The 15,072-nt window shown below is 46.1% G+C and overlaps 1 protein-coding gene across 9 annotated transcripts in view; it reads right to left on the reverse strand.

Moving 5' to 3' along the window:
* TSPOAP1 (TSPO associated protein 1) overlaps nucleotides 1-15,072 on the reverse strand; it is a 191,802-nt gene that overhangs the window by 30,453 nt on the left and 146,277 nt on the right. For all 9 annotated transcript variants that reach the window (XM_073667570.1, XM_073667571.1, XM_073667564.1 and 6 more), the window contains one exon: nucleotides 14,803-14,971. In XM_073667570.1, coding sequence (XP_073523671.1) covers nucleotides 14,803-14,971 — 169 coding nt within the window. The remainder of the gene's footprint in view (nucleotides 1-14,802; nucleotides 14,972-15,072) is intronic.

The raw sequence follows: 15,072 nt of genomic DNA on the forward strand, positions 1-15,072 counted from the left end.
AGTCTCTTATGTGCTTCTTTTTTTTTAGGAGCCTAAGAAGAGTAGTGCCAAGCAAAAGCATAGGATGTGTGCCCTTTGCCAAGCTTCCCTCTCTGAAGAGTGGCAGAAACCACTTTGCCAGGGCTGTGTGACCAAAACCATAGCTGAGAATTCCCGGGATTTCGCTGCAAATTTGAAGTCCATAGTGCACGCAGAAGTTCAGGGGTCCCTGAAAGGGTTCCTTAGAGGGAAGAAAAGACCCCGTAGAGAGGTTTCCTCCGTCTCTGATTCCTCCCAGTCCGAGGAGCAGTGGGATTCGTCGTCCTCTTCCTCATCGGGGGGCGGTAGACCCTGCTTCCCCATTGAGAATACAGACAGGCTGGTTAGGGCAGTAAGATCAACCATGGGTCTGGAGGAAGAGAGAGCATCTAAATCCCGGGAGGACATCATGTTTGCGGGCTTGGGAGAGAAAAAGAGACGCTCATTTCCGGTTAACCGTAAGATTCAGGGCCTCATTGACCGGGAGTGGAGGAGACCAGAGAGATCAGGGGCTTTACCCTCCTTCTCTAAAAGAAGGTACCCCTTCGAAGAGAAGGACGCGGAACCTTGGGATAAGATCCCCAAGGTAGACGGGACTGTAGCAAGGTCATCGACAAAATCTTCCCTGCCCTTGGAGGACTCTGGCGTCCTAAAAGACGCCCTGGATAAAAGAGCCGACTCCTTCCTGCGCCACACGTGGGAGGAGGGAGCAGGAGGCCTAAAACCAGCGGTGGCTGGCCCCTGTGTGGCGATATCCCTGATGGTGTGGCTCCAACAGCTGGAAGACCAGCTTAAAGATAAAAAGGTTTCCAGAGAGGCAATTCTTGCGGATCTACCTCTAATGCAAGCAGCATCGGCCTTCCTGGAAGACTCTTCAGCAGACTCGGTCAGGCTTTCAGCTAGGGCAGCGGGACTATCTAACGCGGCCAGGCGGGCCTTGTGGCTCAAAGGTTGCCCAGGCGACCTACCTTCAAAACAGAAGCTGTGCTCCCTCCCGTGTGACGGTAGACTCCTGTTTGGCCAAGAATTAGAAGACCTGTTAGAAAAAGCAGGCGATAAAAGCAAAGGGTTCCCGGGATTTTCGGGGGAATCAAGAAGATTTCATTTTCGGAGGAGGAAATTTAATCGGGGTCGTCCTCCGGGAGACAAAAGGAGATGGGAAGCCAAGACCAAAAAGGAGTCGGGCTACATGTTTGGGGGACCATCCTCAAGTTCAAAGAGATCCTCCCAATGACGCCAGGCTGGAAGTGGGTGGAAGGCTTTCCCACTTTTTTCCAGCTTGGGAGGAGGTTACAATAAACCCCTGGATTCTGAAAATCATCAGTGGGGGCCTGAAGATCCGGTTCAACCAGACCCCCTGTCGGACCTTTGTGATTACCCCTCTACGGAAGGTCCAGGAAGAACAGTTAGCCCTGGAAACAGAGGTATTAGAGTTAGTAGGGAAGCGGGTCCTTCTCGAAGTACCAACACCACAGAGAGGGAAGGGGCTCTATTCCCCACTATTCATGATAAAAAAAACAAACGGGTCCTTAAGGACCATCATCAACCTCAGGAGTCTGAACCAGGTAGTAGAAAACCAGACTTTCAAGATGGAGTCAGTAAGCTCGGCAGTGAAGCTCTTACATCACAACTGCTTTATGGCTGTAATAGACTTGAAGGACGCATATTATCACGTCCCAATCCATCCAGAGTATCAGAAATATCTGAGAGTAGCCCTGTCTATTCAGGGGGAGCTGATGCATTTTCAGTTTGCTGCCGTACCCTTTGGCCTCTCCATTGCCCCGAGAATATTTACGAAACTAATAGCAGAAGTGACAGCCTTTCTACAGATCAAGAACGTAATGATCGTGCCATATTTAGACGACTTCTTGATAATAGGGAAATCAGAAGTCCACTGCTCCAGTCAGCTCCTAGAGGTCACGGAAGTGTTGCATCAGCTGGGGTGGTTAGTGAATTTCCAAAAATCAAGACTTACCCCCTCCAGGACTCAGACCTTTCTGGGTCTAATCCTAGACTCTCATCGCCAAGCCTGCAGGTTGATTGCGTTAGTCTCGAAGGCCATTCAAGCTCCAGTGATGTCTCTGAGAGAGGCAATGTCCCTCCTGGGTTCTATGACGGCCTGTCTCCTAGCAGTAATGTGGGCTCAGGGGCATACGAGACGGCTTCAGTGGGAGGCCCTGTCAGCACAGAGGTCCTGCAACGGGCATTTAGAAGGCAGGCTCTCTCTCTCCCCAGAAGTAGTAGATTCCTTTTCGTGGTGGACAGTCAGGGGAAATCTGACCGCAGGCGTTCAGTGGTCCAGACCAGTAGATCAGATAATTACGACCGACGCAAGCAGTTCCGGATGGGGGGGTCATCTGGCAGAACTCTCAATACAGGGTCACTGGGCTTACCACGAGATGGGGGCATCCTCAAACATAAAGGAGCTTTGGGCAGTAGAAAGATCCCTCAGGGGCTTCCCTCATATCCAAGATCACCATGTCCAGGTCAGGTCCGACAATCGGACAGTAGTAGCCTATGTAAATCACCAGGGGGGGGGACAAGGTCACGCCCTCTGATGGTGGTGGCAGACAGGATCCTTCGTCTAGCAGAGCGAAACCTCCCATCCCTCAGCGCCCTTCACATAAAGGGGGTAGAAAATGTGAAAGCAGATTTTCTAAGCCGCCATACCCTAAGAAGGGGGAGTGGGGGTTAAACCCGGAGGTCTTCCATCAGATTGTCCAGTTATGGGGGCAGCCAGACATACACCTGTTCGCCACAAGGGCAAACAGGAAGGTGCAGAGATTTTGCTCCCTAAATCTGGCAGAGAATCCCCATGCTGTAGATGCCCTCCAGATTCCTTGGGGGTTCAGGAAGGCCTATGCCTTTCCACCATTAGTGATGATTCCAGTAGTGGTGAGGAAGATCCGGGAGGAAGGCGCCAGGGTGATTCTGATAGCCCCTTTTTGGCCCAAGAGGCCTTGGTTCTCTTTGCTTCGGCTAATGTCGGCGTCAGATCCCTGGATTCTACCAGAAAGGCCGGACCTTCTCATGCAGGGACCAGTATTCCATGCCCAGGCCAGGGGGTTCCATCTTGCGGCATGGAATTTGAGAGGTCACTATTGAGTAGCAAGGGGTTTTCACCAGGCTTAGTTTCTACTTTATTGGGGAGCAGAAAACCAGTTACAACTAAGATTTATAGTAGGGTTTGTGGTAAATTCCTAGAGTTTATAGATGTCCCGTTATAGAGCAGACCTCCGATCAAAGGGATCCTGGAATTTCTACAAAAGGGGCGGGACCTGGGTCTAGCTACAAGGACTCTTAAGGTTCAGGTTTCAGCTTTGGGGGCACTCTATAATTGTAATCTGGCTGGGAATATGTGGATCTCGAGGTTTATCAAGTCCTGTGCCAGAGCAGGACCGGTTAGGTCCATGGGAGTTCCTCCTTGGGACCTGAATTTAGTCTTGAACGCTCTTACCAGCGAACTGTTCGAACCCCTACACAAGGTCTCTCCAAAGATTCTCACCCTCAAGACCATCCTCCTAGTGGCCTTAACGTCAGCCCGTAGGGTGGGTGATCTGCAGGCCCTCTCTGTTAATCCTCCTTACACACAAATCTTTGAGGATAGGGTCACCTTGCGGCCAGATCCAGCATACCTTCCCAAGGTGGTATCTAGATTTCACCGTAGTCAGGAGATTGTGCTACCCTCGTTCTGCAGCAATCCCAAGAACCCAGGGGAAGTCAGGTTCCATAGCCTAGATGTTAGGAGGTCCCTGCTACAGTACATTCACATGACTAGTCTGTGGAGGAAGGACTATTCCTTGTTCCTGGCCTATCAAGGGAGTAGGAAAGGTCACGGGGTGTCCAACGGTACCATCTCTAGGTGGCATAGGGAGGCCATTTGCTTAGTCTATATGTCCAAAGGGGTTCCAGCCCCGGACAATGTGAGGGCTCATTCCACCAGAGCCGTGTCGCAACCTCCTGGGCAGAGAGGGCAGACGTCTCGATCGAGCAGGTATGTAGGGCTGCTACTTGGTCTACACCATCCACCTTCTTTAAGCACTATCGGTTGGATCTGTCCTCTTCTGATCTCACCTTTGGGAGAAGGGTACTTCAGGCGGTGGTCCCTCCCTAGGGTGATCATAAATTCTCCAAAATTGTCTCAAGGTGTGCTGTCATGGGGGAGGGGAAAACACCAAGGTTACTTACCGGTAGCCGGTTTTTCCTGAGCCCATGACAGCACCCGTAGTCCCCCCCCCCCCCCCTATTTTTTCTATGTTTCTCACACCCTGGTGTGCACTGTTTTGGGTGGTGTGTATATGTATATTGTGGGTGTTGGTTATATGCCTAACCTGTTTAGGGAGGTCCTCTCAATGCTCTGTAAACAACTGAAGCGAGGGAGAGGTGCCGCCCTTTTATTTCAGATGGTTTCCTGTCCTTGGTGGGGCGGATCCTCTCTCAAGGTGTGCTGTCATGGGCTCAGGAAAAACCGTCTACCGGTAAGTAACCTTGGTGTTTTTCTTATATGTAAATAAGCTGTCACAGGCTATGGGAGAATCAGCCTCCAGTGCTTATTTTTAATAAAAGGGGGGTTACCAGTGTGTTAACATACCTTTCTGTGTTAACAGAGGATTTACTGATGGAAATATTAAACTGTATAGGAACAGAATAATCTTATTACGGTAACTGCTTCCTGATGTCTCTCAGACTATATACATCCAGGCGGTCCACATTCTACTCTGCAGTGACGTTTTAAAATGTACTAAAAAGTCACTGCATAGTATAACAACTGCCGGACATTGTGCAGCTGAGGGTGCAGGGAGTTGGCAGTCACACACAGCCGTACTCCCCATAGAGAAGGCAGAAACGGTTCATTGCTGTCTCAGCCTTCCCCATTGCTGTGTATACAAAATAAGAAGTCCTAACAGTGCTTCCTGGGGGCGTGGCCTAGCCAGCGATGTGAGAAGACGCGGTCTGGAACTCTCCCGCCGACCGTAGCTGTGTGCGCTGAGCCAGGACGCCGCAAAGCCTTTGAAGTACCGCTGGATCGTGGGGGAAGGTCTCCTGTCGCCCCGGGGAGCGTTCCTGACAAGCAGGACTGCCGTAATGACCCGCACCAGGCAGCGAGATTCCGGCCCTGGAAGAGGAGGTAGGGGCCAAGATGGCGCCGTAGCTCAGGAGGAGGCGGCCAGAGAAAACACAGCGTGCTCCAGGAGGATGTCGGCTGCTGCACGCCTGGAGATGTTTGCGAGGGTGGAAGCAAGTAATAATAAAGCTAGACTCTCAGAGGGGGAGGCTGGGGCAGAAAATGAGGATCAGGAGAGTTCAATAGGTACAGTGGACTGTGAGGCTGATAGCTCTGGAGAAGATGAGCAGGACAAAAATGTGGAGTCTGCTGTTGATCCTGATGTGGGAGAACCCACTTTGAAAGATGTGTTTACTGTGGTGTCGTATTGCAAACAAACGCTTACTAAGCTATCAAAGCAGGTTACTGGTGTGCAAGCAGAAATTACTAATATTAAAGCTGCCATGCAGAAAGCCGATGTCCGCACAGGAGAGGTAGAGGAAAGAGTGAGCATGGCTGAGCACACCATAATATCTCTACAAGCTGCTCAAAAAAAGTAGGACAAGCTGTTAAATGATGTTATTGCTAAAAACGACGACTTGGAAAACAGGTCAAGACGTAATAATGTCAGGATAGCGGGGGTCCCAGAAAAAGCAGAAGGATCAAACCCTACAGAATTTATTGAGAATTGGCTGCTGGAAAAATTTGAAACCGATAAACTATCAAAAGTCTTTGTTGTAGAGCGAGCTCATAGAGTCCCACTGAGACCCCAGCCTCCAGGAGCAGCTCCCCGAGCCATGTTGGCTAGGATCTTAAATTCTAGAGACAGAGACACTATCCTGCGTATGGCGAGAAAGACTAAGGAGTTAACAATAGATGGTCAAGATATCTTGTTTTATTCAGACTATTCACCCACGGTGCAAAAATTACGCATGAGTTATAGAGATGTAAAAAAAAAATTGAGAGACATGGGACTTGCATATTCTATGATGTATCCGGCCAAGCTGAGACTGGTTGCACTGGGTAGAATTCACTTTTTCCAATCTCCAGAAGCAGCTCTGGAATGGATTGAAAAGAACTCTAGAAGAGTGCGGGAATACAAAGACAGCTGAAGAGAGGCAGAATATATGTTTTGTGCATGTGTCTATACTTATCATTTGCTGTCCTTTTTCAACTGCATTTAACTGATTGTTGCAGGATATAAGTTTGATTCTGGACGATGGCGGTGTGCTGGCGATGCATACAGTTTATATACTTGTTATCTAATATGTTTTTCATAAGGCGGGAGAGACCTTGGGGAAGACATTCGGTTCTTGTCTCTTTGAAGTTTAGGCGGGAGGGATTATCTGGTGGAATAGGCCGGTTTCATTCACCCACTCTCGGATAGAGAGAGAGAACGGAACGACAAATTGGGAGGAGGATTGGGGGTGACAGGGATGGTTAGAAGGGTTAGAAGTTATTTTAGTTTTGGGTATGGGTGGGGGAAGGAGACGGGTGGGGGGGGCGAACGGCATGGGAGGAACTGTATGATGTGGTTATATACGCAGATATTGATTCTGATAAACAATGGCGGGTATGGTTAAGGTATTAAGCTGGAACATAAATGGTTTGGCGGACCGTAAGAAACGGGCCACTATTCTGCAGAATATTTTTGCTCGAGGGCCCTCCATTATCTGCCTTATGGAAACACACCTGACAAGGGACAAAATTGTTTTTTTAGCGAGGAAGTGGGTCCAAAGAGCATACCATTCTACCTATTCTGCATATGCAAGGGGGGTTTCTATCCTGGTGCATGTGGGAACTCCGTTCGAGGAGGTTGAGATTAAAATAGATAAAGACGGGCAATCCATTTTTCTAGTTTGCAGACTTTATGGCAAATTATATTGTGTGGTGGCAGTGTATTTTCCACCGCCATACACTGGGAAGAAACTGCAGGAGATTATAGAGCTCACGAGGCATTGGGTAGGGATTCCTGTGTTGCTGATTGGGGATGTCAACAATATAATGAATAAAATTTGGGACAAAACTAATAGGCATTCGGGAAGAAATGACGGAGAGGAGGAGACACCCTTTGCTAAGTATGTATCAGAGGTGGGCCTGATAGATTTGTGGAGAGTGAGACATGTGGGAGTGAGGACATACTCGTGCTACTCTTCAACACACGGCTCTATGTCTAGAATAGACCTAGCCCTTGGAAATGGGATGATTGACCAAAACATTATGCATATTGAATACCTAAGAGAGTATCCTATCATTGCTCACTGTTGGTAGAGCTGAGGTCCGGTATATGTGGGGGCGGTGGGCGGAAGGAATGGAAGGTTCACCCAGTTTGGCTGGAAACGGTGGATATTCAGAAAATAGCAGGAGAAGTGGAGGAGTTCTTCCAGAATAACGTGGGAAGTACAGCCATAGGAACTGTGTGGGACACAGTGAAGGCTTATGTTAGGGGTTTGCTGATCCGAGATATTTCCAGAGTTAAAAATCAGAACAGAATGAAGGAAAGAGAGGCATTGGCCGTGCTGAAGAGAGCAGAGGAGGAATTGGTGCTTAACCCCACCGTAGAGGCGCAACAGACCATGAGAGAAGCTCAAAAAGGAGTGGATAAAATATTTCTAGCCAATGGGGGAAAAAAGAGGGAATTTCAAAAAACTGCCTTTTATGAAGAAGGTGAAAAAGTTGGCCACCTGTTGTCTATTATAGCGGCAGCGCAGAGAGAACAGGGATATACAGTTAGGTCCATATATATTTGGACAGAGACAACATTTTTCTAATTTTGGTTCTAGACATTACCACAATGAATTTTAAACAAAACAATTCAGATGCAGTTGAAGTTCAGACTTTCAGCTTTCATTTGAGAGTATCCACATTAAAATTGGATGAAGGGTTTAGGAGTTTCAGCTCCTTAACATGTGCCACCCTGTTTTTAAAGGGACCAAAAGTAATTGGACAATTGACTCCAAGGCTATTTCATGGACAGGTGTGGGCAATCCCTTTGTTATGTCATTCTCCATTAAGCAGATAAAAGGCCTGGAGTTGATTTGAGGTGTGGTGCTTGCATTTGGAAGGTTTTGCTGTGAAGTAAACATGCGGTCAAAGGAGCTCTCCATGCAGGTGAAACAAGCCATCCTTAAGCTGCAAAACCAGAAAAAACCCATCTGAGAAATTGCTACAATATTAGGAGTGGCAAAATCTACAGTTTGGTACATCCTGAGAAAGAAAGAAAGCACTGGTAAACTCATCAATGCAAAAAGACCTGGGCGCCCACGGAAGACAACAGTGGTGGATGATCGTAGAATAATCTTCATGGTGAAGAGAAACCCCTTCACATCAGTCAACCAAGTGAACCACACTCTCCAGGAGGTAGGCGTATCAATATCCAAATCTACCATAAAGAGAAGACTGCATGAAAGTAAATACAGAGGGTTCACTGCACGGTGCAAGCCACTCATAAGCATCAAGAATAAAAAGGCTAGACTGGACTTTGCTAAAAAACATCTAAAAAAGCCAGCACAGTTCTGGAAGAACATTCTTTGGACAGATGAAACCAAGAACAACCTCTACCAGAATGATGGAAAGAGAAAAGTATGGCGAAGGCGTGGTACAGCTCATGATCCAAAGCGTACCACATCATCTGTAAGACACGGCGGAGGCAGTGTGATGGCTTGGGCATGCATGGCTGCCAGTGGCACTGGGTCACTAGTGTTTATTGATGATGTGACACAGGACAGAAGCAGCCGAATGAATTCTGATATATTCAGAGCCATACTGTGTGCTCAGATCCAGCCAAACTGATTGGTCGTCGTTTCATACTACAGATGGACAATGACACAAAACTAAAGCCAAAGCAACCCAGGAGTTTATTAAAGCAAAGAAGTGGAATATTCTTGAATGGCCAAGTCAGTCACCTGATCTCAGCCCAATTGAGCATGCATTTCACTTGTTAAAGACTAAACTTCAGACAGAAAGGCCCACAAACAAACAGCAACTGAAAACCACCGCAGTGAAGGCCTGGCAGAGCCTCAAAAAGGAGGAAACACCGTGTCTGGTGATGTCCATGAGTTCAAGACTTCAGCCAGTCATTGCCAACAAAGGGTTTTCAACCAAGTACTAGAAATTAACATTTTATTTACAATTATTTAATCTGTCCAATTACTTTTGGTCCCTTTAAAAACAGGATGGCACATGTTAAGGAGCAGAAACTCCTATACCCTTCATCCAATTTTAATGTGGATACCCTCAAATGAAAGCTGAAAGTCTGAACTTCAACTGCATCTGAATTGTTTTGTTTAAAATTCATTGTGGTAATGTCTAGAACCAAAATTGGAAAAATGTTGTCTCTGTCCAAATATATATGGACCTAACTGTATATACAGTCTCCTGGATCCAACTGGCACCTTAGTCACTGAAACGCGAGATATCTTGAAGGTGTTTAGGGACTTCTATGGTGATCTATATCATTCTAAGTTAAGTAATACGGGAGATGACATAGACCAATTCTTGAGGGGAACCCAGATATCTAGACTTAGTGAGGAGGCTAGGGATAGCTTGGAAGGCCCCCTGACGGCGGAGGAGATGGAGGAAGCTCTGGCTTCAATGGCAAATAATAAAGCCCCAGGAGCAGATGACCTACCAACAGAATTTTATAAACATTTTAGAGATATACTATTGCCAAAATTGAAGGATGTGTTTCTGGAGGCCTTGGAGGTGGGAGAATTACCGGAGTCAATGCGGGAGGCTACAGTAGTGGTTTTGCCCAAGGAGGATAAGGACCGGACACAGCCAGATTCGTATAGACCCATATCTCTACTACCGGCTGATATTAAAATCTTAGCTAAAGTATTGTCTAACCGATTAAGCCGTGTAGTTTCCAGTATTATACACTCAGATCAGTCAGGTTTTATGCCGCATAGATCAACGGCCATTAACTTGAGGCGATTATTTTTTAACATGCAATTGGCCGCTGACAATGCTGGGCATAGAGTTGTAGTCTCACTGGACACACGAAAAGCCTTTGATAGTGTGGGGTGGAGCTATCTCTGGCGTGTTCTCCAACTGATGGGATTTGGTCCGGTTTTTGTGGCCTGGGTAAAGTTATTTTATTCTAGCTACAGGGCGCGTATACGAGTAAATGGGGAACGATCAGATAAATTTGATATGACAAGAGGAACCAGACAGGGCTGCCCCCTGTCCCCGCTGTTATTTGCCCTGGCCATAGAGCCGCTGGCTTCTGTAATGAGACAGTCAGACGTGGTAAAGGGATTTCGGTATGGAATGGTTGAGGAGAAGATAGCGTTGTACGCAGATGATATTTTATTATTCTTACAGGACCCTCAAGCGTCATTACATGGTGCAATAGCTGTCATCAATAGATTTGGCCTGTTATATGGGTTACAAATTAATTGGGATAAATCTCATATTATGGAAATAGATACCCTGGATGGCTTAGATGTTGAACAGGTGGAACGTACCCAACTTAAATTAGTACGAGAGTTTAAATATCTTGGAATTACAATAACGTTACCAGTAAAGGAATACCTCCAGTTGAATGTATACCCGATAATTGGGAAATTAAAAGATAAAGCATCTACGTGGAGCAAAATGTGCCTCTCGGTGGTGGGACGCACCAATCTTCTTAAAATGGTGCTGATGCCCGAATTGCTATATGTTTTACATAACTCCCCTGTGTGGGTCCCTCGGTCGGTGTTCCAGCGTATTAATTCAATATTTAGGGATCTGGTTTGGGGTGGAGGACAACCCAGGATTAAGCTGGAGACTCTCCAGAGGCCGAAAGAAGAGGGGGGTCTCGCCTTACCAAACCAGTGGATATACTTTTTGGCAGCACAGTCCCAGCATATTAGAGGGTGGGCACTGAAGGCGGCGAAGGGGACTATCCAGGCGGTTTTGGAAGCTCATCTTAAAAAGGGTCCATTGGTGGTGGGCCTAGAATCGGGACTTTTTGTGAAGAAAGGTAGGTCATACCCGACCTGTGGCTTAGTCCATAAACTGTGGATGAGGGTGAAGAGGATTAGAGGTATAGTGGGAATGTCTATGTATACTCCTATTTGGAATAACGGAAATTTAGGTGAATTTTATAAGATAGGAGAGCTGAGAGGATGGGTGGTAAGGGGTATACAGTACATTTACCAACTGATGGATAACCAAAACATCAAAACCTTAGAGATGCTAAAAGAGGAATTTCATTTATTAGACAGACACAGCTATCAGTATACGCAGGTTAAACATGCGTTTATTAAGCAAAGGAAAATCAAGAACCTGTCTGTTCAAAAGGATATTGTTATTGACTATATTTGTATGGGGGGATGTACAGCAGGCGTCATATCTAAGGTGTATGCTGATCTGCTTCACATCTTTCTATTGAAATATCCTGTTTTGGCGAGGGAGAGGTGGGAAGCAGACGTTGGTACCATTGAAGATGACAGGTGGGAATCCATTTTGGAATATATTCCTAAATTGTCTCTAAATGAACCTGCCAGAATGTCCCAGTTACTTCTTGTACATAGAGCATATAGATCACCCGATTTTTTGTTCAGGATAGGGGTACGGGAGAATTCGAATTGCCCAAGATGTGGGTCAGAAAATGCTGATATATTACATGTTATGTGGAGCTGCCCAAAGCTTGCAAACTATTAGTCTGAAGTAGCTGTCCTAATTGAAGGACGATATCACTGTATAATTCCTAGGGATCCGGTAGTTTGCTTGCTGGGATATGTGGAAGAACTTGTGGGGAATGATGTCACAAAACTGGCAATTGCCAGACTTTTATATGCAGCTAGGAAAGTAATAGCTAGGTATTGGGTGCGACCGGAGCCTCCCTCTAGACAGGAGTATATAAGGCAGGTGGAGTATGTGGTACGAATGGAGGAAAAAATGTATTTAAAAAGGAAAAACGCCAAACTCAGTGACAACCTATGGGCACCATGGAAGATGTGTTAATGATAATGCTTTTGGAGGAAAGAATCCGATGATTACATTATAAAACACATTGTAATGATTATAAGACGTTGAAACATATGTTATATAACGATAAGGGTTTATGGTCGTCCGTAAAAGGGGAGGGAAGGTGGGTGAGGGGTTCTTTTTGATAATAAGAAAATGTGAAATTATTGTACTGAAGATGTATTTTATTATCCTATCTTTAAATGAATAAAAATTTATCCGATTTAAAAAAAAAAAACAGTGCTTCCTACTCTGGAGCGAGCGGTCATGTGATTGTTGAATGCAAGGAGGGAGCAGGAGATAGTCAGCTCTGCTATGCAGGCAAGAGGCTAAATACGCCTTGTAAACGGAAAAAATAAAAAATGCCTTGTCAGATTGGGGGAGTACAATGGCCAGGTCATGAAATGGATAATGATTATTGATTATTCAGCCCCATTTAACTTCGGTTCGCCCACAAAAAACAGCCTTTAAACAGCAACAACTTGTGTCACCAATTACAGCTCATTGTGGGAAAAATTCTACCAAAAAAATAAACAAAAATCCGAAAAAATAAATCCGATGGTAATGGTAGATAAATTTTGGATTGCCAATTCTGACATTTACATCTACATTTAACAAGTTAAACATTATCACATAAATACAAAAGATAGTTGCCCTCGGCAAATAATAAAAGTGTCCTATGAGCACAAGATGAATGAAACGTTTCACTAAACAGCTTAGTCAGTGGACACTGGTGAGTCCTGACGACCAATACGGCAATGGAGGTTGGAACAAGTCCCGCTTTTGTCTTGGGCGCACTGATAGCCGGAGAGTGGTCTGGAGACCACGTGAGTGACGACTTGAAGTCGATTTCACGAGGGAACATGAAAGTGTCCCAGAAGCAGTTTTTCAACACTACAAACCAAGGCCACACATTGCTTGTGGTTATGTGAGCAGCTGCAAGACCTAGATGTGCTACCATGGCCTGCAGCGTCTCCGGACTTGTTTCCCATCGGGCACATCTGGGACATCACTTGTCGGCAATTGCAGAGGGAGCAGCCAGGAGCACACGTTGAGGATTTGTGTGCCCAAGTGCATTCAGCGTGACAGAAGATTCTTCAGGCAATCATTAATTATCTCAATGATAGCAGCTAAGGGGTGTAACTGGGTGTACCTCTGTGTATAACTCTGCACATGGTGAGAGGTTTTGAAAAATTTGTTTCCATTTTCTCATCAATTGCACATCATTACCATGTCTATAGAGCCTGTGATTTACATAATTCCATGACTTTCTTCTTGGTGTTACATTTTTGAATGTTGGGAGGACTGTATGTATATAAAATATACAAATTGTTTCTTCAGAGAGGAAGAGGACCAGAACTCTAGTGCCACCTACAGGAAGTAGCAATCCTATAAGTCAATAGTGACTATTTAACGAGCCTTGTCACATGACTTAGGATATAAGAGAGAACCAGAAACTCAATTTGCAGACACTATGTTTTGGGGTACTGCCCCTCGTCAGTGCAAAGTGTGAGTTCTGGTTTGGCTGGGTGAGAGGCGTCAGACTGGTATCTAAGGGGTAACATTTCTCCTTGCGGAGAGCGACATGTTAAGCATGTCACTGTGAGGAGACTTTTAAAGCCACAATGTTACCCCTTAGATACCGGTCTGACCCCTCTCACCCAGCCAAACTAGAACTCACACTTTGTACTAATGAGGGTCAGTACCCCGAAACACAGTATCTGCAAATTGAGTTTCTGGCTCTGGCTTATATCCTAAAGGCCCCGTCACACTTAGCGACGCTACAGCGATCCCGACAACGATACGACCTAGCTGGGATCGTTGCTGCGTCGCTATGTGGTCGCTGGTGAGCTGTCAAACAGGCAGGCTCACCAACGATCAGGGGAGCAGCGACATTGTGGAAAGAATCTTTCCACAATGTCCTGCTCCTGGTTACCAGCCTGCTGAAGCAGGAGCAGGCTGGTAACCATGATAAACAGCGGGTTACTAGGGGCACACGCGCACCTAGTAACCTGCTGTTTATCATGGTTACCACTCTGCTACGGTGAGCGGGAGGTTACCGCTCACTTTAGCAGGCTCGTAACCATGATAAACAGCGGGTTACTAAGTGCGCATGTGCCCCTAGTAACCCGATGTTTATCATGGTTACCAGCCTGATCGCTGCTCCCGTTGGTCACACACAGCGATGTGTGCTGACCAGCGGGAGGGCAACGACCAAACAAAGGTCCAGGACATTCTGCAGCGATCAGCGACCTCACAGCAGGGGCCTGATCGCTGCAAAGTGTCACACATAGCGACATCGCTGGTGAGGTCGCTGTTGCGTCACCAAAACCGTGACACAGCAGCGATCTCGCTAGCGATCTCGCTATGTGAGATGGGGGCTTAAGTCATGTGATAAGGCTCGTTAAAGGGTCACTATTGACTTTTAGGATTGCTACTTCCTGTAGGTGGCACTAGAGTTCTGGTCCTTGTCTTCTCTGAAGAGACAATGTGCATATTTCCGAGAGGAGCATTGCGGCTTTAAAAGTCTCCTCACTGAGACATGCATAACATGTCGCTCTCCGCAAGGAGAAATGTTACCCCTTAGATATATATAATATATAAATGCAAACACAAACATATACACACATAAACAACACAAACTGTAATTTAATCAGCATGATTACAAGATTAATGGGCCAAAAGAATAAAACCGTTCTGTGAATTACAGACAATCTGCACCTTATAGTTTGCACTTGATAGATGTAAGGAATATGAGTAAGACCACAAAGCAGAGCCCTTACCCATGTCATTCAGTAGAGACGCTGGCGTCAGGTGACCCTGCTGCAAAAGCTGCATTCGTACTTCTTCAGTCTCAATATGCAATTCAGAGACCATGTTACAAGGGATGTATCCAGTCCTGTCTTCACATTTTCCTTCATAGAAGCCATCTGAATCTTTATCACCAAACACCTGCAAATAATACATTTATTTTTTTTTATTACGTTTATGCTGGCTGTTATTTTGTACTAATTTGCAGGAATGACTGTCAGCCAATACAGGAGCTTAAGAGA

Source organism: Phyllobates terribilis, unplaced genomic scaffold, assembly GCF_046119375.1.
Source record: "Phyllobates terribilis strain yellow unplaced genomic scaffold, ASM4611937v1 Scaffold_2__4_contigs__length_985480577, whole genome shotgun sequence".
Classification (NCBI taxonomy): Eukaryota; Metazoa; Chordata; class Amphibia; order Anura; family Dendrobatidae; genus Phyllobates; species Phyllobates terribilis.